At 41.1% G+C, this 27,330-nt stretch overlaps 1 protein-coding gene across 1 annotated transcript; it reads left to right on the forward strand.

The window, feature by feature from the left end:
* Positions 1–1,166: 1,166 nt before the first annotated feature.
* LOC308084343 (uncharacterized protein) lies at positions 1,167–24,716 on the forward strand. The gene is made up of 5 exons (XM_080426948.1): positions 1,167–1,370; positions 17,646–17,781; positions 18,339–18,544; positions 19,791–20,022; positions 20,887–24,716. Exons 1-5 carry the CDS (start codon positions 1,311–1,313, stop codon positions 21,048–21,050), a joined length of 798 nt encoding a protein of 265 aa, XP_080283074.1. The 5' UTR covers positions 1,167–1,310; the 3' UTR covers positions 21,051–24,716.
* The last annotated feature ends 2,614 nt before the right edge of the window (positions 24,717–27,330 follow it).

Consider the following 27,330-nt stretch of genomic DNA (forward strand, 5'->3'; position numbering starts at 1 on the left):
TGTGTGTGTGTGTGTGTGTGTGTGTGTGTGTATTGTGATGTCCCAAATCTCCCAATCCAAAATTAAATACAGGACTGCCTACAAAGTGTGTGTGTGTAGAAACACTTTTGTCAGTCTTTTCTTTTTCTTTTTTTTTAGAGAGAGACTCCCTTTCTGATAAAAAAAAAGCTGAAAATATAAAAGACACTATATAGATCCCTGAGGGATTCCGCTCAACCATATGCGGGTTTAAGTGGTTAAACTTGTATTTTTAAATTGTTTAGTTAGTTATGGGAAAATGTGTGTGAAATAATATGCTTTATTTTGCTAATTTAGAAGAACCATAGAGTTATATGATTAGAACCAGTAACTATGATTAGAACCAGTAGAACTACAACATGCCTATATATGGTCTTTCCTCCTCTTCGACTCCTCCTTATGAATGAACGCATCGGCGTGATGACGTCGTCCCTTGACGTCACTGATACCTAACAGGCTGGCGTCCTCAGCAGTGTTGCCATGTCAGCTTATTATAAGCGACTTTGGGCTTGTTTTTCCGTAAAGTTGCTTGTAAATATTGGTTTTGATTGATTGATTGAATACTTTATTAACAGTTTTCCAAAAAAAAGTATTATTTTGGGCTTGTTTCCTAATTGGTGGTTGTTTAAACCAGTGATTCGCAAACCTTTTCAAGTCAAGGACTGAAGGACCCATTAATTGTGTATTTGTCCACGGACCCCGAGCCCTATCTGAAAATACTTGTGCCATGCAGACCCCCCCCATACAAGATGTGTGTTGTTAAAATGTTTCAAAATGTTTCCAAAATTACCTCTTATTAAAGATTATTTTTTTCTTTTTTTGAAAATAGCCGATCTACAAGCTTGTAGATCGGATATTTTCAAATTGCCTTAGCCCAGGGGTCTTCAACGTTTTCAGGCCAAGTACCCCCTACTAGCTGAGAGAGAGATGAAGCAGGGACCCCCTCTATATTGTATAGAAATGTGTTTAAGATTAAACATTTTTTGTTTACTTGGTCTGCTCTTTTTTCTCTCTACACCCCATTTGTCACTTTGGGCTTGTTTTCATAGAACTGGTTGCTTACTTCTGTCGCGGAATCTGGCAACACTGGTGAAAACCTGGAACACTGAAAAGCAATCTGGTTCTGAGATCATTCACACTCACAACAGTCCTTCTGATCAGTGATCACACATATCACATCCATCCACACACTGACTATAGATCCACCTCCCATCTCCTCACAGGCTGATCTGACTTTAAATACAGCATCTTTGTACTTTTTTTTGACAACTGTTTACTTTGGGGAAAAAATCATGTGGAATCTTTGGATTGTTTTCGTGCTCGGACTGGCCACGGCGTCTATCAGTGACAAAGTAAGTTACAAGTGTTTGGATTTCACTGGTGTAAAGTAACTAAGTGCATGTACTCAAGTACTGTACACATAACATGTTGAGGTATTTTTACTTTCTTCAGTATTTACAATGTTCTATACTTTTACTTCTACTCCATCTCAGAGGCAAATGTTGTACTTTTACTCCACTACAATTATTTGAAAACTTTAGTTACTAGTTTGTTGATTTAGATAATTATTACAAAACACAACAAACCATTCAGCCGTATAGGCCTATTTCGTCCATTCGAAAATAGCAGATCTACAAGCTCAATGCATTGCATAAAGATTATACATGTTATATATTTGAAAACTTGTTAAATGGGACATTCTGCGTAATGAGTACTTAAGCTTTTGGTACTTTAAGTACATTTTGATACCAATACTTACTTCTACTCGAGTGAATTCCGGACTTGTATCAGAGTATTTCTACATTGTATTGATGCTTGAAAAAAATAGCCACCATTGATTAGTAGTTTTTCCACTAATCTTGTTTGTTTCCCCTCATCTATTTCGTAATAGTGTTTTTAGACGTGCTGTGGTTGCTGCACAGTGTGTGTGTGTGTGTTTACTCTGAAAAAGGCTTTTCTAGGATGATTTTAGTTTAATCTCACATCTTCACACGAAAAGGTTCTGTGTTTTATGTTGGTGTTTTTGTAGTTAGTTTGTGATTTTATAGGTCTATTTGGCTGTATTTTTATGTTCACATTTCATATAGTTCAGCAGTGTTACAGAAGAACTAACAGAAACAAAATTCATCAACAAGCTCATAGGGAAAGTTATCTATGATGTGTGTGTGTGTGTGTGTGTGTGTGTGTGTGTGTGTGTGTGTGTGTGTGTGTGTGTGTGTGTGTGTGTGTGTGTGTGTGTGTGTGTGTGTGTGTGTGTGTGTGTGTGTGTGTGTGTGTGTGTGTTTTCTAACCAATCAATGTCTCCAATGTTCTCAGCATTACCACAAAGGGACAATAAGAGGAACATAATATAGCTTACAATTTATATATATATAGCCTTCATAAAAGTTATTTGATAGTGTTAACCATATTCTAATAATGATCATTATGTCAACAACATCTCATATCTTAGTTAAACAGGAGAATACACTGTATTGCTGCATTTATGATAGCCTGTGTTGGAAGTGCATCACTAGTGAATGTTACCTCAGGGTTATAAGACCAGTTGAACTCTTTTATCAGTGGTTTTCAACTCCACTGCTGGGCTGGGAAAAAGCTCATTACTGCTTTATCACTGTGGATCTGTAGCCTAGGGGACAGGTTGAGACCCAGGATACCAGATAGACCTTTAACTGATCCCCATGGGGAAATGCAGGTGTTGGCAACAACAGGAGTAAGCAAGCATGAAACACAGCATAGAAACTGACAGAGTTGGGAGATGCAACTAAAGCAGTGGTTTTCAACCAGACAGTGGTCCTTGAGGGGGTTCCAGGGGGTTCCCAGCCAAATTAATAGTTAGGAACCAAATTGACCCTTATATGTGTCTGTAACTCGTTCCATTTGTACACTCTCAGAGTTCAATGAACACTAATGATGATGATACAGTGTAGATTAAGACCCCCAAGAAATCAAAATGGTTGAGTCCCTGGCATATCTTTTCAAATGGGGGTCCGTGGGCTAATGTGTCAATTTGGGGAAAAGGTTGAAAAACACTGAACTAAAGTAAACAAAATAATAGTAATAAAAAAGTATATATATATATATATATATATATATATATATATATATATATATATATATATGTATATGTATATGTATATATATATATATATATATATATATATATATATATATATATATATATATATATATATATATATATATATATATATATATATACAAATATTGCTGAAAAGTAGCAGTTTTGGACATATTTAGGTTTCCACCCGACAGAGACTATATATATATATATATATATATATATATATATATATATATATATATATATATATATATATATTAAAACAAATAAGAGCACAAAATGTAATGAGGAGAATACGAGTTAGTAGACTTAAAGTCTAAAAATGTATGAACTATTAAGTAAATGATCATTTACAGCAGTGGTTTTCAACCTTTTTCGCGTCAAGGACCCCCCAATTGACACATATTAGCCCATGGACCCCCATTTGAAAAGATATGCCTGGGACTCAACCATTTTAATTTCTTGGGGGTCTGAATCTACACTGTATCATCATCATTAGTGTTCATTGTACTCTGAGAGTGTACAAATGTACATTTTGTACACTCTCAGAGTTACAGACACATAAGGGTCAATTTGGTTTCTAACTATTAATTTGGCTGGGGACCACCTGGAACCCCCTCAAGGACCACTGGTGGTCCCCGGACCACTGGTTGAGAACCACTTAGTTATTTACAGAGTTAAGTTTATCGATAGTGGATATGATACTGAGATTCTATGTACGATGTCACCTGCCTGTACAATGGTAATATCTGGATAATATATGTTGCACAGTCAATCAGCATTTCAGCAGTGAATATAATGAGTAAATATTACAATCTATCAACAGTGAAACGTTTACTGCAGTTATCCTTTACAGGTGTACATCTCAGTACATCCCAGTAGTCCCAAGTGCAAAGTAAAGCAGGAGTCATTAATCCAAGAACAGAACATAGGGCACATGCGGGGCTTGGTTATGGAGCTTGACGTCTGCCGGCACAAAGGACTGACCGAGTCACACGGTCTTGTGTTGAGGAACGATGGGTTTGTGGGCTGAATGTGCTCCTCGTCCCTGCTAGCTCATCATAGACGGGACGGGACGGGACGGGGGGTTCATCGGGATAGCATCCATCTTCCTTCTCGTCCTCCCCTCCGCAACCACCTCCAGATTGTCCAATTGGCAAGTGACACTGTCATGCCGATGCGAGTATAAATTGAGCTTAAGAGAAAGGAGAAGCCCATACTGTAGGCTTACTTCAGGCACACAGTGTGCCTGAAGTAAGCCTAAGGGTTTCTATTTTCTCATTAGGCTATAAATATGACTTTGTGAGAACCTTGCATTAGACACAGTACCTTTTTTGTTAAGAAATTAGCTGTTCGCATCACCCGTAGAGTATATTGATCCCTCTCTGTCTGTCATTCCATGTGTCTCAACAAGGAAATACAAAACACTAAAGTAGACTAGAGTAGAGCGGACTGGACGGATTACATTTCTTTAAAAGAAGAATATCATAATTTGTCATCTTTAGTGCATTCCTGGGTTTAGGTAAGGACAGGCTGAACAGAAGGGAGAGCCCTTGCTGGATCAGATTGATTAAATGTATAGTTTATTTATGTTTAGGTGACCGTGATCTCTTGTGTATCCCGCGATCACAAGTATTGAACAAATGCAACAGATACAATAATTGAGGAACAGAGCAAGAAATAAGAGCGAGTGTCTTATTGTGAGAATAAGTCTCTTGTGGTGACATATTTCTGGTTCTCTCTCTTTTCTCTGATTATTTCCCTAGTCTCTTTTCTGTGTCTCTGTCTTGTTTCTCTATCATGAGTTTTGGGGAAAGTTATAAAACACCTGGACATGGCCCGCCTAAAGCACAGGGCTGTACATTGTCATAAATATGGTTCCGTGGTGATTCATAAGACTATAAAAGTCTGAACAGGGAAGTGTAAGGGAGAGGGAACGATAATCAGAGAGAGAAAGAGACACTTAACCACTTAAACCCCAACATCCGTATCGTGGGGAAAGCTTTCGCAGAAAATAGCAGATCGACAAGCTCGCTACGCGACACGTTGTGAGCTTATCGATCGGCTATTTTCAGCGAAAGCTTTCCTCACATTAACAGAAAACGGAAGAGACACTAGTATGGAGCCCTGAGGGACTACTCTCAGCCATACGGGGTTTAACCCATTAAGGCCGGGAACGCATCTGTGTCATTTTAGATTTGAGCTATAGACATTATTTTAAACTTTGGCTATTCAAAAATAGCAGATCTACAAGCTCGTAGCGCGGCACCGAGTGCCGCGCTACGAGCTTGTAGATCTGCAATTCTTTTTTTTAATCGTGGAAAATTTGTGCAAATCTTTGAATATATATATAATTTTAAAAGCGGACATTTTTAACTCAAATCTTTGCTTCTGGGGGTCCCTGGAACTAAATATTTTGATATGGGGGTCGGCGGCCAAATACATATAATTCTGGGGGTCCTTGACATGATTTTTTTTAGAACCACTGATATAGAAACATATGTTTTTCAGAAACCTGCTAGGATTCAGAAGACATTTGTAGATGCGTTCCTGGATTGACTGGGTTAAAGTGGTTAAAAGGAAAGAGAGAGAGAGAGAGAGAGAGAGAGAGAGAAAATGAATCTCCAGAAATATGGACTCTGGGTGATTTATGGAGCATGGAGGTTTGTGAATGGTAGAGATGTGTAACGTGAGCCGTCCCTCAGGAGCTGTGGAGTGAGGGCCCAGCAACACGGCCAAGACCACAGAAACACACCATTACTGTAACTATATGAAAAATACTGTAGGTTGAACAGCACTGGCTCACCTGGGGTTTTATTTGGCATTTGGTCCGCAACGGCTGGGATTTTGCTTATAATATTGTCACATGTAGTTTAAATGATGTCTTTTCCTGGACTGAAATGACGAAATAATGTATTTTTTATCAATATCGTGCAGCCCTATAATGCAATTAATCCACACATAGAACCTGTCCTTTTATGTTGTCTGTGAACAACCCTATACTTGGTTCCTTCCCTTCTTTTCTCCTTCTACACCAAATCTCTTCTGTGACAGATCTACAAGCTCACAACACGTCTCAACACGTTGTGAGCTTGTAGATCTGCTTGTAGATAGCTAGATAATGTGTGACTACGGTTCATGTGGTTAAAGTGTAAAAATCTGTCCAGCATAGCGTTTCGCAACCTGTGGCTTGGGACCCAAAAGTGTGATGAAAGATGTGTTGATGAGTTCACAAAGAGTCATTTTGAATGACGTAAGCAGACCACACATTACAGTTGTTGCATTCCAGCTAAATAAGTGTATTATCTTTTAGATGTTTTGATGGGAGAGATGGGTGGGGGTTGGAGAGAGTTTATAGAGTGTAAACTGTAAACACACTGACACGTCAGTCTGTATCATTTTAACTGTGTTCAGACTTTGTGTGATACTTTAAAACACCGGTTTTCAAAGTAGGGGTCGCGGCCCCCACCTAATACAGTGCCACCTTAAAGTATTAATCCCCCTTCACTTTTTGATATTTTCCAAAATTGATTAAATTCATTTATTTTGCTCAAAATTCTATGCACAAATGAGTAATGACACACCCCAAAGTGGGGGGGGGAAAGTATTAAACATGCATAAGTATTTGCACCCTTTGCTATGACACTAAAAATTGAGCTGAGGTGCAGCCTCTTTCCACTGATCATCGTTGAGATGTTTCTACATCCTGATGGGAGTCCACCTACAGTATGGTAAATTCAATTGATTTGACATCATTTGGAAAGGCACACACATGTCTCAAACACCATTCTGTTAGAGCACAAACCAAGCCATGAATTCAAAGGAATTGTCTGTAGACCTCCGAGACAGGATTGTTTAGTTAGATAGTTTAACAAAAACATTGAAGGTCTCAAACGAGCACAGTGGTCGTAGCATCATATTTATTGTCATAGTCTTTAAAAGATTTTAAAAAAAGCAAAACGTAGCCGATCAATTGTGAGCTTATAGATGGTCTACTGTCTTTGTTTAAGCCATTTCTTTGTTTAAGCCATTTGACAATAAGCCAGAAGACTATTTGGGGGTCCCTGCTGCACTGAAATACGTTGTGTTTGGCTGATCTCCGTTCATATCAATATAGAATGGGATTTTGAAACGGAACAGAAACTGTGTGCGTGACTGATGATGATGTGTGAGTGATGGTGAGTCCTGTTGTTCATTTATTGTCTGGCGGGTTTGTCCCTCCAGTTACATGACAGAACACATTCTTCATGACGTTGACTGTGTGCTGCCGATGTGGAAACTGCAGAGGAATGTGTTCTTCTCCCTGGCTGGGTAGGAGGAGGAGGAGGAGACGTGTGACTCATACAGGACAGTCCTGTGTTGATGGTGATGGTGAAACCCCCATGTCAGCTGGTAGATTTATAACTGTCTGGATGGATGCCATGTGTGAGTGACTGTATTGCTATTTTAAACACTTTCAACCTGGTGGTGACCCAATTTTTGGGGGGAACGTCACTGTAGGCATTGTGAGCTTGTAGACGTGACGGCATCGTACAGTATAAAATAGGGCTGTACGATGGTTAAGAAAGAACAACAGACGGGTGGATAGATTGATATCTTGTGTGTGTGTGTGTGTGTGTGTGTGTGTGTGTGTGTGTGTGTGTGTGTGTGTGTGTGTGTGTGTGTGTGTGTGTGTGTGTGTGTGGTACAGTAAGTATAGTAGAATTTGAGAAATAGGCAATTGTGAGGACAATTGTTGTTTGTTTTATTGGTGAAAAAAGATTATTAGAGATACATTTACAATTGGGAAAAGATTCAGGTTAGGATTAGACATTTAAAGGTTAGGTTTTAGAGGTTGGAATTAGAGTTAAACATGATTTATACTTAGTTGCGTGCCAGTGTAATGCACAGAAAAATTGCCTATCTACAAGCTCACACCGCATCGCAGCGAGACGTGTTGTGAGCTTGTAGATCTGCTATTTTCTGGCTTTAGCTTGAGATTAAAAAAGGCATTAAAATATAAAAGGCATTCATAAAATCGCGTGCTAGAATGTTGATGTGTTGAAGTGTGGCGTCCATGTGAAAGGGTTCCGGCAGGGTTGTAAACTATGGTAGATGTGTAACTAAGCAGTGATGTCCTGGCTGGGTGGAGGCTTGTCCGGACAGGTCTCTGCTGCTGTGGGACAGTAACACTGAGCTTTCATCTGGTTCACTGAGGTAACATGGAGGGAAGCACGTATACACACACCACCGTTTTTTTTTTTGGAATATCCAGGTTTTTTTGTTCACAAGCGAACTCTGAATGATTGTTTTCATTTTAGCCGGTCACGTGGTCGATATACTAGACGAGATTTAATTCAGTCATTACTCATGTGGGAATATGCCGCCGCAGCCGCTGCTAAATCGTCTGATTGCTGCAGACATACTAGATGTGAGAGAGAGAGAGAGAGAGAGAGAGAGAGAGAGAGAGACACTTTTCTTACAGGACATGCCAGATTCCATCCCAGACGTCCACCTTAACATTTATTATTTACTGTAAAATAAAATCATTAACCGGTTCAGTCAAGGTTCATCACTTACTATTTATTGATCGCACATGTCCAATAATAACTGTGTTGAATTGACACACACACACACGCACACACACACACACACACACACACACACACACACACACACACACACACACACACACACACACACACACACACTTGAGGATCTTGTACTCACATGACTTCCATTGACTACATTCTTTCTCAAACCCCACCTTAACCCTATAACACCACCTTAAATCTAACCCCACCCTAACCCTAACCCCAGCCCACCCTTACCCCAGCTATACTGTAGTGCTTTGAAAAGTGAGTCAAAGCAAACATTCCAGGGTTTTCCTCATCATTGTGTCTTTGTGAGGACATCTGGTAAGTGCTATAAGGGCAGCAGATCCTACACACACACACACACACACACACACACACACACACACACACACACACACACACACACACACACACACACACACACACTGTCATGTACTGGCTGTTGACTTACAGTTAGTGTTTGATGATGACAGTTGTTACGCAACGTGTTTGTGTGTGTGTGTGTGTGTGTGTGTGTGTGTGCAACAGACGCACAGCACCAACAACTCTTAAGACATGATAACATTAATCATATCAGATAAAAGACGAACTCTATGGATCCCTGAGAGGGAATATAGAGGGAATAGGCTTGTTACAGCAACAACTTACTGAATGGAGGTACACTAGGGTACAATAGAAGGCAGAGACGTGTGCAGAAGCAACACCAAACATGCAGAGATGGAGAGAGTGATGTGTGTACAGAATGTGTGTGTGTGTGTGTGTGTGTGTGTACCACTCTGTCCATTATAAGTGCCTGGGAGCTTGGCTCTGGTCACTTCTGCCTTCTGGCTTCCATCCAGATGGCATTAATCTGCTGGTGTCTCAGTGCTGTGTTTTTTTTAAGACCTACGTACTTGATTGTACGACAAATAGTGAAAATAACCGATCTACAAGCTCAACATACGCTGTGGTGACACGTAAGCTTGTACTGTAGGTCGAGGTGATCTGATCATGAATATAAAATAGGACAGAATACGAGTAGTATATGAAATGATGAATACAGGGACCTGCACGGCGCGCAGAATGATTCCGCATCGAAACACGCTTGTGTGTCACAGAGAACCCCTTTGAATTCATTATGACTTCCTCTTCCATGGTTGACATGGAAGTAGCGTTGCTATGCGGCTGTAGCTGAGTGGGTTGAGAGGACGTCTGGGAAACAGGAAAGGTTGCTGGTTCGGCCAGTCTGTGTCCAAGTATCTCTGACACCCTCTATCTAATCTCTTTGCCGAAGATAGCTGATCGATCAGCTATTTTCGCCGAAAGTTCGCCTATTATGACATGCCCAGAAATAGGGACGCTTGGGATTACAGTATGTGGTCAATATAGGTTTATCATTCATTACGTGGTGGTGTTGATTTTACACAGTGGTGGAAAGTAGCTAAGTACATTTAGAGGTACTTTCACTTTACTGGAGTATTTCCAATTTTCAGTACTTTTACTTCTACTCCACTACATCTTGGATCCAAATATTGTACTTTTACTCCACTACCTTTATTTGAAAACTTTAGTTACTTTGTAGATTTTGATTATTATTACATAACATGCATTAACCACTTCAGGCCTATATTCATTTTGGCCATTAGAAAATAGCCGATCTACAAGGTCACAGTGCATCGCATTGTGAGCTTGTAGATCTGCTATTTTCAAAAGATTTTAATACATTTGAAAACTTGTGAAATGGGACATTCTGCATACTTTTGGTACTTTAAGTACATTTTGATGTAATACTTCCTACTTTTACTCAAGTCAATTTTGAATTCCAGACTTTTTACTTGTAACCGAGTATTTCTAGATTTCAGTATTGATAAATATTAAATATATAAAATATGAGTTATGTTTCCACCACTGATATTACATGACACAACCCCTAGGTGTAAACTCTCTCCTTTAGTAAGTCTAAAATACAGTCGGCCTCACTGTGTAGCTCTCCAAGGTCATAAGGGGCTGCATGGGGAACACAGGATTCACAGTCCATGCCTTAATGAGCGCTCAGGCCGTGACTGCAGCTGCCTTCCGTCTTTAATCCTATTCGGGGGAGCGGAGGCATCCCACCTCCTCCCGGTTCGATCCCTGGCTGGCTTCACGTTGAAGTGCCCTTGAGCAAGACACTTGACCCCTAACCGCTGCCATCGTGCAGGTTGGTTGCCTTCACCGTCTTGAGTGAATGGAAGGCATAACCACATGGAGCCTATAGGCGTCCTATTCTGGGGCAAACATTCAGCAAAAATAGCCGATCTACAAGCTCACAGCGCGTTGTGAGCTTGTAGATCAGCTGTGTTCGGTGAAGAGATATGGTCTGGATGGGGGGGAAAAGTAGGGGGCCTATAGTATAAACCCTTGGGGGGCACCGGTCAACTTAGTGTAGAGTTTAAGTGCATGGTTAAGCACCATTTAAGCAGTGGTAAAGCACCATTTAAATGCAGGATGTGATGGTAGAATTCTAATCATTGCTACTGGCTTTGCTGGGATTTTAATATGCTGCTCTTGAACACAGTCTTTGTGTAGTGGAGTTTGCTCTTATCTTTTAGCCAGGTTTATGGGTTCTCTTCTGTGGAATATATTGCAGCGAGGTCATAGTTAACGATAGAGACTTACTGTATGTGCATGTGTGGATTCTGTGAAATGCCCAAAAACTCTTGTAATCTCACAGCTCTCTGAGAGAGACTGAGATACTGGAGACGCCAGTGGCTCAGGTTAAGTGTCCTTGAGCAAGATGCTGAACCCCTAACTGCTCCAGATGAACTGAATTAGCTGAACTCGGTTGTCCGACTTGTCATGATGAGTTTGTGGTGGTGAGATTCAGCACCTTTTTCTTAAAAAGTCCAGTCATGTTGGTGTGTTGTCCGTATGCGATGGGAAGCGCGGTGCTCCTGTACGAACCAAACGACCAAACCGACCAACCAACCAAACATTCATATACGCGACCAAAGCAACCTTCTCATTACGCCGTGTGTCCGCCCCAGTCAGCTTACACTCCTGCTGCTTCCCAGGCTGCAAGGCTGTGTGTGTGTGTTTGTGTGTGTGTGTGTGTGTGTGTGTGTGTGCGCGAGTGTGTGCGTGTGGTGACAGCCTGGCGGCAGAGGGACGCCATGCTGGATCAGTGTGTTAGGACAGTGGTTCCCAAAACTGGGGGTCGGGGACCCCCCGGGGCGGTCCCCAAATTATTTTGGGGGGTCCGTCCCCAGATGATTAGTTTAATGTGCAACATTGTTTTCTCACTCAACAGTAAGCAAACCAACATACAGTATAAGTGTATAGGGTATCTGCACATTTCTAAAGTTAAAATTTAAGTAATTTTAAGACCTTTTTAACACCTTTTTAATAAAATTGTCAATATTACGTAAGAAAGAGGCAAATGTTGTGAAAACAGCCGATCTACAAGGATTTATTTCAAACCAACTGGACCGATGACACAGGTTCCAGGCTGACCCTGTGAACCGTGTCACAGGGTCGATTAATTGATTTGAAAAGGTCATTGATAACAATAAATTGGTAAGAAAATAATAGTTTAGTTGCAACCATATACCCTGAAGTCAGTCACTGAAAGCTGATGTGGAGATGTTATGAGCTGCTGAGGGAAGGACTTCATTGTTAGCTCTCTGATGACGGATGTCAAGATATTTTTACACATACAAGTGAAATATTGACAGTCGGCCAACTCTTGTTACGTAATCCAGAAAAAGAACGCTTGTTGTAAGAATATATTTTTTTCTCCCAACAAACTTTACCCGTCTGACTGACGACGTTGCAGAGTGGGTCAGGGGGTCAGGTTTCTCTGTTTATCTCCACTGAGATTGACGTAGCCTATCTTTTTCTGTCTGCCTTTTATTTATTGTTATGTTTTTCCTCTTCCCTCCTTCCAGTCTTCCCTCTGAAATGAAAGCGTTTATTTTTTTTTACACACACACACACACACACACAGACACACACACACACACACACACACACACACACACACCACACCACACCACACCACACCACACCACACCACACCACACCACACCACACCACACACACACACACACACACACACACACACATTTATTTATTTTTTAAAAGATCTTTAGAGATACATTTACAATTAGCAAAAGATTCAGGTTGGGTTTAGTATTAGACTTTTAGAGGTTAGGGTTAGGGGTTGGAATTAGAGTTAAAAACATGATTTACACTTGGTTGCGTGCCAGTGTCTTGCACTGAAAAATTGCCGATCTATAAGCTCACAACGTGTCGCAGCGCGACACGTTGTGAGCTTATAGATTTGCTATTTTCCGGCTTTAGGCTTATCGTTAAAAATGGCAAAACGTGTTAAAAAATGCCATTCATAAAATTGCTGTCCTAAAATGTTGACGTCGTCGCAAGTATAGTAATACAAAGCTATGGGTGTGTGTGTGTGTGCACGTGCTCACGCCTGCCAACTCATCTCTGACACAGGGTGAAATGTGTATATAGTTGTTATGTGGTGTTTAGACTAACTAGATGGTGTGTTTACGGCTGTTCCTGCCCTTTTTTGAAAGGAATACCGGCACGGTTTTAACTACAAGCATAAACTGTTCTACTTGTCTGATGGGCACAATGTACTGATTTGACCAATTTGCTCTTATGCCAAGATCCAAGAGGGCTTTATTTGTCACTCAGGTACTGTGCAAACATATTTCTGAGCTTCAAAGGCTGTGGATTTGTGCAAAAAAGTGTTAACAAATCATGAAAGATGTGGTTTTCTTAAAAAAAGAAAAGAAAAAAAGAAGCTTACATCACAAAACGGTTACAGGCAAAATAAATCAAGCCAAGTATTCACACAAAATCGTTTTGTTGTCAAATAAACTTTAAGGGCAGGTATAAACGCTCTAGAGCTCTTCTCGTGAAAAGTGCTTTACTTAGGTAGATAAGTAGATATTAACCACTTCCAACCTATATGCAACATCATCCGACAAAACCTTTTTGTAAGTATTTGAACATGTTTTAACAATATGCCCCAAATAAGAATGCCAGAGTTAATGTGGGGAAGTTAATATCATTTTATGAACTGACTGTAAAGCCATACTTCCACTGAATGGATCTTCACTTAATATGTAAAGGTAATGGACATTTAATATGTTACAGGAAAGACGCACTCTTCCCTTCTGAACACCTGTGTTATTGGAACAGTCTCTCTCTCTCTCGCTCGCTCTCTTTTCTCTCTCTCTCTCTCTCTTTTCGTCACTGTCTGGCAGAAACCTTGTCCACCTTCTCCATATTTCAACTTTTTATGTTTTTCGTAAATTAATGCCCTACTTCATCCAACTACAGCGTCACTCAAAAGTAGCAAAAATAGCCGATCTACAAGCTTGTTGTGAGCTTGTGCTTTGTAGATCTGCTCATTTGTTTTAGCTATTTTTGAACATTTTCTAAAGTGAAAGTAGTCTGTCTGTTATAAATATTGAACCAATGAAACGTATTGGCAAGCGCTTGTTACTAAATAATAACTACATTGGATCCATTGGATTTGGAAGGCATTTTATACGTTGGCCATTCAATAAATGGCAGATCTACAAGCTCACAGCATGTCACTTCGAGCCACGCTGCGAGCTTGTACATCTGCTATATTTGAACATTTAAAAAATATTTATATAATTTTTTTTTTTTTTTACATAAATCTTCTCTTCTGGGGGGTCCCCCCGCCACTAAAGATTACGCAGATAATTTTTCCATTTCAGTTTTTGCACATACATGGGTTTTCCGCCCTGACAGCTCCGAACGCTTTGCACCCCTCCCCCCCCTCCCCTCCCCCCGCTCCCTGCACCTGTGTTAATAGAAGCATGCTTGTCATACCAGACATACCTGAGGTCTCAATGGGCTGTATTCAGAGCTGTGTCTTACAGTAAACATCTGCAGGAGGAGGAGGAAAACCTTCCTCCTTCGTCTCCGCTTGGATTTCACACGCTCACTTTCTTTTCATCAATGGCTTTTCCACGGTCCAGCTCAGCTGTCCTTCCTTAACCGTAGCAATCCTTTTTTTTTAAATGTTTTTACTCTTCTTTTTTTGAAAGATAGTTGTGAGAATTTGTGTTGGATGACATTTCTTTCCCCTTCATGCAGTTTATTCATTGCACTGTACTTTTTTTACCCATTAAAACTGGGAAAGCATCTGTGTCGTTTTAGATTTTAGCGTTGGCTATTCATAAATAGCAGATATTGTACATCTGCTATTTTTACATTTTTAGAAAAATCTTGTATTTCGGATGGGGGTCCGTGGCCAAACATATATATCAATTTGGGGGTCCTTGGCAGGAAAAAGTTTGAGAACTACTGATTTAGAAGGTATTTGTAGAAGGGTTAGGCCTCAGGTCTTAATGGGTTAATGCACGTGGTGAAGAATGAGGGTCAGAGGTGATCACGATCAATCAATCGAAGTGAGCTTTTGGCATTTTTTTGCGTTGACCTAAGAATACCCTTGTACTTAAAAACACTTTCAACCTGGCGTCCCTATTGTGGGGCATGTCATTATAGGTGGAACATTTACAAAAGATTTCAGAAATAGCTAAAATAGCAGATCTAGCTAAAATAGCAGATCTACAAGCTCCCAAATGTGTCGATGGGGGTTAAGTGGGTTAGCTTATGTCCATATTCTGTCATTTCACTTGACTCTGAATAGGAGCATCTGCTAAATGACTAAAACATAATGTGTGCATTAGTGCGTGTGTACGTGCATCACCTGCGGTCTGGTTTGTGTGTGTGTGTGTGTGTGTGTGTGTGTGTTGTCTTTGAAGCCGTCCCCCATCAGATATCCTCCCTGTCTCTGCTTAGCTTCACACATGACTGTCACAGCTCTTCAAATGAACATGAAAGAATGCACACTCCATTTACAGTAGGCCTACATGGAGTAGTGAATACATGCTGTAACACACGCATACACATACACACACACACACACACACACACACACACACACACACACACACACACACACACACACACACACACACACACACACACACACACACACTCTTTCACTCCCCCCCTCTCTCTCTCCGACTATGCTCTTTCTGCCCCCCCTCCCCCTTTTTAAGATTATTTCTGGAGGAACATCTGCTTTATTAGACACTGACTAGACGGTAGAGAAAGAGGGAGAGAGTTTCAGCGTTCCAAAGCTTTATTAGACGGTAAAGAGAGATAGAGAGACAGAGTTTCAGCTTTTTCAAAGCTTTATTAGACGGTAAAGAGAGAGTTTCAGCTGGACAGTACAGTAAAGGGACCAGCTCAGTGACCTTGTGGTTTAGAGTGTCCGCCCTGAGATTGGGAGGTCGGGGGTTCGATCCCCGGGTCATACCAAAGACTATAAAAATGGGACCCAACGCCTCCCTGCTTGGCACTCGGCATTACTGGTCCCTGCGACATACTAGTGTCATGTCCAGGGGGTGTACTTATAGTATACATCAAGCTGCCTCACGCTACAGTAACAGGAGATAGGCTCCTGCCCTATAGGACTCGGTAATGCTTACTACTACTATAGTAAAGAGAGACGGGAGGACTTTTCAAAGCTTTATTAGACAGTTTGAGCGTTTCAAAACCAGCTCCTATTCCACATGACCTCTGATCGGAAAAGTGTCATTGTTGCATTAACATAAAAGTGCGTGTGTGAAGGCAATTTAAACGATGTAGGCATTTAGCATACACTCTTATCCAGAGCGACTTAAAAAGTGCCCGATCAGAGTAAATGACACGAATCTTGGGCAACAAACGACGGTGTTAAATGGTCACGTGAGTGCCGAGAGAACAATGTAGTGCTTCAAAGTTGCTAGGATACCAGCTAAACATCAAACGACAACATGTTATCTAAATAACATTAACATTTGTGGTGAAGGAAAAGCAAATCTAAATGACATACTGCACTGTAACATAATATCTGAAGTAACCAACATATATCTGCATAGTATAGCGTCTATCAAAAAGATACTGTAAGCGATGCAACAGGGAGAGAGGAGTGCTAGAGGGTGCGGTGGAGTCTAAATAGGTGAGTTTTCAGACTGCGGTGGAAAAATGGGGAGTGAGTGTGCAGTTCTTCTGACTGCCACTTAAAAGTAGAGTTTATTGCACAGCTTGGGAGCCAGGAGGGAGAAGGAGTGTGTGGAGCGTTGGCCAGGGTGGTTTAGAGAAGGGACAAACAGACTTCCCTTACATGTTTGTAGAATTTGTCATGTATTTAGCATTTAGGTTTGGGATCCTTTAGGATCTTAACAATTCCAGTTCCTTAAGGATTCCCTCGTAACGGTCCGAGTCCTTTACGGTTCCCTTTGACGATTCCTATAGGGGGTTTCCAAATGGATCCTTACAGGTCCGTAACTCTGAGAGTGTACAAATGGAACCAAATGGACCCTTACAGGTCTGTAACTCTGAGAGTGTACAAATGGAACCAAATGGACCCTTACAGGTCCGTAACTCTGAGAGTGTACAAATGGAACCAAATGGACCCTTACAGGTCCGTAACTCTGAGAGTGTACAAATGGAACCAATGCACCCTTACAGGTCCGTAACTCTGAGAGTGTACAAATGGAACCAAATGGACCCTTACAGGTCCGTAACTCTGAGAGTGTACAAATGGAACCAAATGCACCCTTACAGGTCTGTAACTCTGAGAGTGTACAAATGGAACCAAATGGACCCGTAAGGGTCCATTTGGTTCCATTTGTACACTCTCAGAGTTATGATGGTCCTTGAAATTAAAAAGTTTGATAACCACCGGTATTGTAATTGGTATAGCAGACGTGAAGTCCACATAACCAGCTCTGACAGTGACAAACCGGTTCCGGAATCGGTTCCGAATGTGACGGAACCGGTTCCTCAATGTTGGATCCGGTTCCTACCATTCCTCCTGGTTTTGTATCCCAACCCTAGTTTTAGAATTTGATATCATCTGTACATTAATGTTTTTTCTGTTGACATCTCTCCAGCTCCTGGTGTCTTCCCAGTCGCCCTCGTCCCAAACGGATGACCTGTACCTGGAGGGCCGTCCGTCGGGGGACCTCCCCGTCGACGATGAAGGCGATGATGACGACTTTGCTTCAGGGTCCGGCTCAGGGGATTTCTGTAAGACCTTCAGCCTTTCAGTTCTTCTTATTGTTATCACTGATTTGTTTTATTTCCCCCCCCCCCTTTTTTTTATTATTATTTATGTTTTATTACGTTTTCTTGTACATCATGTGCCCGCAAGACACAAGAAACAACATTTAAAAGGAAAAAGATAAATAGAAATAAACAGGGATGTCGCTTGAATAAGTGACAAAATCCAGAGTTATATAGATATATACTGTATATCTAGATATACTGTAGCTGTAGATGTGTGTGTATATAATGTCTTAATCCATTCTTATACATAAATATACAGACCTATAGATACATTGTCATATACAGTATATTCTCATTCATCATTACTGATTTTTCTTTAACCACTTAAACCCCATATAATTAGCCGAACAACAAATAAAGAAAGTAGCTGGTCTACAAGCTCTCAGTGCGCCACATTGCAGCCCGCTGTGATCTTGTAAATTTGCTTATTTTCCCCTGTCCAATAGAAACCTCGTTTTGAGGTGATATGGTTGATGGTTGATGTTCGAGGATTATGATTTGCTCTTCCTCCCCCTCAGTGCATGATGTAATGCTAACAGATGAGACGCTGAAGAAGGTCCTGGTCGACATCTTTGAGGCCGCGCCCGCCCACCCCGGCATGACACAGAGCACTCCTCCAAACCCACCAACCACAGCGGAGGACCGCCGGGATCCTCCAACCACAGTGGAGGACTCGGTGACATCATCATCAGATGTATTTCCAGAGAAGGAGGAAGACTCGGAGGTAAACCATAAACACAAGAGACAAGAGTCTAATAACGACCTTTCCCTGTGCAATTGAGAAGGCCTTGAGACAGTCGGCTGCATTAATTATTGGTTATTATCGGTTATACAGCATGTAGGGCAATTCAAGTTGGCCTGTTTTTGTGGGGACATGCATGCATACATACCTACATTGTACACTGTACATATGAATTGACAGACAGACGGACAGACAACCCTGTTCTAGATCGCTGGCCCCCTCTTCCCTTCCCCTGGCCACATTAGCCAGCACTGACTGGGGGATCCCGAGGCGTTCCCTGGCCAGGGTGGAGATAATCCCTCCCTCCTGGTTCTCGGGTCGGCCCCCGTGGTCTCCTCCTGCCGGCTGGGCGGGCCTGGAAAACCTCCCTGGGGATGCGACCATGCAGGAGGCAACCTTAATAGATGCCCAAACCAACTCACTGGCTCCTTTCTACGCATAAGGAGCAGGTGGCTCTACTCCAAGTCTCTCACGGATGATTGAGCTTCCTACCCCTCTTAGGGAGCAGCCAGACACCCTCCTGTGAAAAACCCATTTCAGCTACTTGTATCTGCGATCTTGTTCTGTCGGTGATGACCCACATTTTCTGATCATAATATTGTATCTGAGACTAGACATGCTGTGGGTGAGATTTGGAACAAACATTGACCAGCCAGATCGATAGCCTTCTGGTTCAGCTCTCTTTTCGTCACAAGGGTGCATGCAGTACAGCAAACCCAATCCGATCTCACGCTCCATCTTCCCCTCAGTCGAGAACAAGAGCCCAAGGTGCTGAACTCCCTCACTTCACTTCAAAGGAGAAACAAGGAGTTGTCCTTTTGTTAATTGTGTCTTCTACATAATTGTGTATCTCCAGTTTCAGTGCTGGAATAGTTCCCTGGCGTTAGAAAGTGTCACATAACTCAGACCCTACATTGTGAAATGTCTGAAATATGTGGCAATAAAAACATTTATGTCAAGGACCCCCAAATTAACATGTACAGTATTTATCTACATACCCATATATATACATAGACGGACTAGTGTACCTTCTGGGGAATGAAGACTGTAGTGGAGAATCACTGAAGAAAAAAAGAACCCAAATCATTCATTAGTAATCGAGTTTGAAATAATTGTGATATTGATTTGAAGTCATATCGCCCAGCCTTATTACACCACACATTATCCACATGTCAGTCCAGCTCGTCATATCTTTGTTTCTCTCTCTCTCCTCTTGGCTCTGTGCCAGGTGCCGGCAGGGGAGCCCACAGCAGACTGGTCCGATGCCGCCACGAGTCCCAGCTCTGCCAGCCCGCCTCCCAGTAAAACCACTCCAAGCCAAAAGGCTGGAGAAGGCGTGGTGATCCAAGAAGATGGAGTGCAGTTGGAAGGAGGTGCGGGTGGTAGAACGCTGGACCTGGACGCTCCGCAGGAAGACGTGACCTCAGAGAGCCTATGGGAGAGGACTGAAGTCCTGGCAGGTAAAGTCGCATTGAGTTTTTCTTTTTACCTTCAAAGACAAAAATATTGCACATCCTCTCCCGTCTTTTGGTGCTGAGCCAAAATGCAAACAGCAGAATCATGAAAAAACAAGGTGGCTCGAAACACACTTTAAAATGCTCCAAGTCTTTTATTCAGCAGCAGCAACAAAAAAAAAGGAAACTTTAACTTGACAAAGACCACTTTTTTTTACATTTCCAACCAAAAATATCAAGTGTATTTTTCTTCCAGCTGTTATCAGCCACAGCCATAGGCTGGTAACACTCCTGGCTGATAACACGCACATATACAAGGACAGGAGTGGCTGCAATGATGATGACAATGACTTTATTGTGTCCGAGGGGACAGTACTTGCATGCCAATGGCTGTCAGACGTAGTACAACAAGAAAACAACACCGCTACAAAGGAAGACAACACGTCATCCACACCATATGACGATAAGACGACATACAATAGTATAATACGTAACACAAAACACACTAGCTCATACACATAATACCACAATCACATTCCTATGCCTGTCATCATAATTCTGGCAATTGGAAGGTGGTTCAATTCTCGGCTCCTCCAGGCGTTGCAGCGCCTTGTTAACCACGGAAGCCCTACAGACGTCATCGTTTGACAAATAGTGAAGATAGCCGAACTCAACATGCCAATGGTTTTGTGCAAAAATAGCTGTTCTACAGGCTCAACGCATCTCGAACGTGACGCCTTGTGAGCTTGTAGATCATCTATTTGCGGTGGACGACACCGTCTTACAACAAAGTATAAATCAGTCTGAAAACGGTTTCGTCTCGTCGCAAATCTTTGTTCTGAACTCTGTGTTTTCTGTCTCCGTCTCCAGCGATCATAGCGTGTGGCGTGGTCGCCTTCCTCTGTGCCCTCTGCCTCTTCCTCCTCCTCGCCTACCGGATGAAGAAGAAGGACGAAGGTAGCTACGACCTGGGAGTGACCAAAGTTCCTCCGACAGCCTATCAGAAAGCACCCACCAAGGAGTTCTACGCCTGAGCTGACCAATGGCGACTCCTCTCCGCTCTTCTCAGGACCTTTTGACATCTGAAGACGATTCCTCTCATTAGAAGCCAAAAACCTCACCCTTTCTCTTCTCGTCTCCTTTCCCTTTACTCCTCTCCTCTCCTCTCCTCTCCTCTCCTCTCCTCTCCTCTCCTCTCCTCTCCTCTCCTCTCCTCTCCTCTCCTCTCCTCTCCTCTCCTCTCCTCTCCTCTCCTCTCCTCTCCTCTCCGTCTTTGCAAAGGAGGAGGACATAACAAACCAAAGCCACAGTCGAGCTTCACAATGTAAAAAATTCAAAGTTGAGAAACTCCAGATCTCTGTGACCATCTACAACCACAGACAAAGACACAGACATCTCAACTCCACGTCTCCAGTGCCAATGACATACACGGCTCAGTCTCAACCTACCAAAAAAAAAAAAAACATATTACTTATCCCTCTGATTTCAAACGTTTCTTCTTTAAGGGTATCGAGAACATTGTGTTTACTGTGGCACCAAAGCTGAGCTGTGCTGGGCTGTGCCGTGCTGTGTTGTGCTGTGTTGTGCTGGGCTGGACCTGGTTCCACATTCCAGACAAATAGGTTCATGTTACTGTCCTGTGTAACAGAGCCGGACGTTGGTCCAACAGCCTGAGGAAGGCTACTGAAACTTACCAAAGAGAGATGGACAGATGCTTTAACAGAAAAGGTACGATAAGAGATCGTTATCACAAGGAGCTTAAGAGTTAACCACATGAACCCTAGCGTCCCCATTCTGCGGCAAACATTTGGCAAAAATAGCGGATCTACAAGCTCACAGCGTGTTGCAATGCAGCGCGTTGTGAGCTTGTAGATCAGCTGTTTGGTGTCGAGGGGAAAAAAGGACTAGATCTAGAATAGAGCCCTGGGGGGACCCTGGCCAAGGCCAACTGAGTAATAGGGATTAAGTGGTTAAAATAGTTCTCATATTCTTTTCCCTTTCATTTGAGGTCAAACTGTATTGTTTCTGTTATTTTGTTAGCTTGTCTTATTACATTTCATGTTTAAATATTTAGAAGAATAGTTTTGTTCTTTGTTTTGTAATGTGATACATCTGTTATTTTCTATGCTGACAGACTGTGTTTATATACCGGTACGTATTTGTAAGGAATATTTTGTTGTAGCAATGCCCGATTATGATATCCTTCTTTTTTGCCGAATGACTTTTCAATCGTGTTTTAGTATTCAAAGATATGTTTATAGATATTTCCTCAAGGCATCTTTTTTTTTACTCAGAAGAAATTGTATTATTTCATGTCATATTTTATTGATACAGTTGTATCCATTGAATTAGTCAATCAATCTATCCTAAATTAGTCGTCTGAGTACATTTTTTGGTCCATCCAAAATAATTCTCTGGGACACGAGTTCATTGGCTGCGACTAAAGCGTGGCCATTCTAGAAATCACATTACACGTATCATCTATTGTAAAGGAGAATATTCTCTAAACTGTTCCTTCCAGGGGTGGAAGCAAAAGCAACAACAACAAGCACGAAGTGAGACCTCTGCAATTCATGTCTACAAGTGTAGCCAAGGTTGATCACTATAATCCAAACGCCTCGATGACCCAAAGTGACCAATGTTTTTGGACCCGAACCAAAGCACATTCCTCTTTGTCTTAACGGTGAACTGTACATAGCTATTGTGGTTTGAGTTTGAATTTAAAGTGACAGGGAAACAAATGGTTCTGCAGTCTCCAGAGTCAAGACGTGACCTCTCTCCAGACCTGCTGAAAAATCTAATCTAGGCACACATTGCCCTGAAATGGCCCAAACTCTGTAATGTGATCTACCGTACTTTTAACCACATTAACCCTAGTGTCCCTGTTCTGCGTATGTCATAATAGGCAAACATTTGGCGAAAATAGATCTACAAGCTCACTAAAGTGAGCTTTTACGCCTGTTATTTTTTAAAATCTTTGCCTATAATGACATGCCTAAAATAATGACGCCAGGTTTAATGTGGTTTTAAAGTTACCAGCTGTCTAAATCACAGGTATTCAACTCTTACGTTCTCTTGCGGTTGCCTTGAATGCAATCTAGTAATAATGACTACCTAACCTCTGTCAAGATACATGGTGCTGATCATTAATCCTATATGACCCAGATCCAGGCTAAATTCCACTACCAATGAGGGTGTGTGAAAGACAAAGGGCGAGAGGGTTACCTACATGTTGGAGATATAAATTATCTTTCTAAAATTACGTGTGATTTGGTGCCCTGGATGTTAAACCTATCGATGTAAACCAGATAATCATGACATCATAAATCTGGCTGTTTAGACCTGTAGGCCGATCTAAAATATACTGCATAACAAAGCCAGTAAAAAAGAAAGAAAGTGAGACCTGACATCTAAAGGTGAGGAGCATGGTACCAAATGGTCATCTGCCGTAGGCTGGTGTTGGTGCCAGGTGATGTCATTATCTGCTGTACTCGATAGATGGTGACATCACCTGGCACCAACAGTACGGTTCTGTTTTTCACCGATATGTCAGGCTTCACGCTCATTTGGATTTGGGACTTGTTTAGACTTTAAAGAATTGCATAAGGGTTTTTTAAACACTGGAATGACTGTTCTCAGTGCACAGTAGGTATCTTATCACAGTGGAACATCCCAATGCAGGCAGATGAAAGCCAATACCTGAATTATAGCCCTCACACTGAAACACATCTTGTTAGATCTGGATCACATGCGATCAGATGTGCTCTTCCTGCCTAATGGAGTGTTCACAACACCTGGGAAACTTTCTCCGATCTGAGGAGAAACAAGTCACTAGAGTCTGAACAAGGGGATAGAACGTGTGCATGCTCAGTTATCTTTAATTAACCACTTAAGCCCTAAATACTTTGTCGTGCCATGAATAGCGAAGATATAGATCTACAAGCTCACAACGTGTTGGGATGCAAAGCCTTGTGATCTTATAGATCTGCTACATTTTTATTTTATTTTATGTTGCCTAATGATATGCCCAAAATAGGGACGCCAGTGGTTAATTAATGTCCTAGATCAGGCTCTGGTTTCGATACTCCTCATTGGTTGGAGATCAGAATAATGTTAATGTTTACCAGCTATTGTTAAACACACTTCCTCTTTTGATCCTCAAATGTATCTAGGCTTGTATGCTGGTGATACTATAATTTATACAGTATGTATTAATTTATAATAAAATAGACCATAATAGTTGTACTGTTAGTAAAAAATATATATATTTTGGAGTGTACAGTATTTAGACATTTCAAGCCTTGGTGTGCCTACTGCATTGGTTTTTATTTGATTTTATTTTTTATTTTACTTTTTCGACAAGGCTGCATTCAAGTCTTAAGTTCAGTCGATTCTGAAAGTGGAACATTCAAATGGAGAAGAAAATGAAGTTGACGTAATTGGTAATGAATGCTGTCACCAGTAATAAATAAACTGCACTTTCTACATTTTACACAACTAATTTTGAGTTGATTGAATTGAGCTGAATTATGAATGCACCACAGCTTTAGTTTTCACAAAGACATTCCTCTACAGTGGTGGAGAGACCAGTAAAGATTCATGTTACTGACACATTGGTGACCTAGAGAAAACCTGTTATTTCTGAAACGGCGTTGTATCTTGTGGGACTCACTACTGAATAAAAGAAATTCTGAAACAGATGTTGGGTTTTCTTTACTTTTACTCTCTTTGTTTGAAGAAGCTGTTTGTTTGACCACTTAAGCCCTAATTTATACTTTGTTGTACGATGGTGTCGTGACTCGTGCTGTGACATGCAACGCATTGTGATCTTGTAGATCTGCAATTTTTTCTTGTTCTCTCCCTTCTTTGCCTCTCCCTCCCTCTCTCTCTCTCTCTGGTTTGCTTTTTGTTCCAAACAACTCTCACTCCTCTACAATCTTCTCATCATCTCACCCATTGTGCCTTTAGATCTGACCTCCGTCAACCTTCTCTTCTTCACCTGCTCATTTCTCTGTCATTCAAACAACAATCTGAGCAGCCATGCAGCCAGTGTTAGCCGCAGCACTCATTCCACATGTCCATGCTGGCATTTAGCAAAGCTTGCAATATGCTTTTATTTCCAGGACTGTGTTTTCTGTAGACAAAAAAAAAGACCTGGCATTTTGGACCAAGATTAACAACTTAAAGCTGCACTATGTAACTTTCTTCTTCTACCCAGCCAGGTTTCCTGCGCAAGTGCTAAAATTTACCATTGGGCTAATAGAGCATGCCTGCTTGCTCAGGGGATAAATTGAATCTTGACCGTCAGGCCAAAATTCGTGTCAGATCCTGTCTAGGTGAGACATGACCTTTTACATCATAGATGGCAACTGGCGGCCCGGGGGCCACATGCGGCCCCCACCTTCACTTAATGCGGCCCGCAGGTTAATGTCGGAATACTGATATACTATTGATTTCAGCTGTTACAAGTCCAAACATGCAAGCATGACCCGCTTTAATTACTTCAGTCTATATTAGTAGCTTAATGACTAGTATTACAATTCTATTGTCTTTTTTATGTCCAATGTATTTGTATTTAAGTTCATAAAGTTAACATAAGCATAACTAAATGCATTTGAAATGAAATACATTATGTTACTTTTCAGGATTCCAATTCAAAAATAGCAAAAATAGCAGATCTACAAGCTCAAAACGGGTCGCACTGTGATGCGTTTTGAGCTTGTAGATCTGCTATTTTCGTGTGACATAGAATGGGCCGACAGTATATGCAATGTGGCCCTCAGGAGTGAGTGTGGAAATACATAGTGGCCCTCTCCATCATTAAAGTTGCCCACCCCTGTTTTACATGATCTAAATGCCTCAATAGAAGAGCAGGGAGACAAAATACAACCACCCCAATTGTTAAGTTATGTTAAGTTATGTATGTACCATACAGATTGGACAAAATTACATTTTATTAATAAAAAGAAAAGTTACATAGTGCCGCTTTAAGCCTTATTTTATACTTTGTCATCCAACTGTGTAGTGCGGTGAAAAAATAGCCGATCTACAACCTCACAAGGCATTCGCTGCACATTGTGAGTTTGTAGATCAGCTATTTCTGCTGTAATGACATGTCCAAAATAGGGATGCCCCATGCAGGGTTAAAGTGGCTAAGTTTGTGTACCCTATCATTTTACCAGATGAATGACATTTCATGGTGTACATTTTTGTCAGGCTTTTATTTTGTGGTACCTACTATAATATGTTGGAGGACCATGTTCATGGTAGTACCACACAATTACTCCACTATCAGAGGCAAATAGTGTAATTCTTACAGTTATTTAACAGGTTTTAGTTAGATACATTGCAGATTTAGATTATTAATTCAAAACATGCATTAACTGATACATGATTATGTATTCTACAGCACATAAAGTAATTAAAATCAACCCCACGCCAGAGGCAACATGAGTGATGATGAACACATTAATACATCACTAATTACAATCCTATAATATGATTTTAAAAGGGCCATCCTGCATGGGGACTTTCTCATTTGATTCTGTAAACATGCATTCAAATACCTGTTATTTTACTCAAGTACTTTATTTTTGTAGTATTTCTACACATTGCTATATTGGTATTGCTACGTTTACTTGCAGTTGCCTAAGTAATACATACATCTGAAAACAAGACTAGCCTTCTTTCACCACTGCTATTTACATGAACAAAAGCTGTGGACATTATTTTTGGGGAAGAAATTCTTTATATACAGTATCTATTCTATTTGTATTTACTACAGATCAATATTTATATCATTTATAATGTATGTATTTGTAGGCTGTCATTTGTTGTTGACTTTATTTCCCAAATTCCATCATGACTGGCAAATATGTAATTTTCTATATGGTTATTTAAATGTTTAATTTATTTATTTGCTTTGTTTATGAACAAAATGTAATTTTGTCCAATCTGTGGTAGAGTATGTTAATACAATATAACTTATACAATTGGGGTGGTTGTATTTTGTCTCCTGCTCTTCTATTGAGGCATTTAGATCGTGTCAAGTCTCACCTAGGCAGGATCTGACCAAAAAAATGTTACCTGAACGTCAAGATTCAATTTATCCCCTGAGCAAGCAGGCGGGCTCTATTAGGTCAATGGTGACATGTGGTAAACATGTCAGCACTGGCGCAGGAAACCAGGTTCAAATCCGGGCTGCCGGGGCGGGGTAGAAGAGGAAAGTTACAAGCAGCTTTAAGAGAGCTGATCGTCAAGGTGAGTTTTATTTTGAAGTGCTCTGGAAGTCTCATGTCGTTTACTCCTGTCTAA

This window comes from Gymnoscopelus braueri (genome assembly GCF_963280865.1).
Source record: "Gymnoscopelus braueri genome assembly, chromosome: 4".
Taxonomy (NCBI): domain Eukaryota; kingdom Metazoa; phylum Chordata; class Actinopteri; order Myctophiformes; family Myctophidae; genus Gymnoscopelus; species Gymnoscopelus braueri.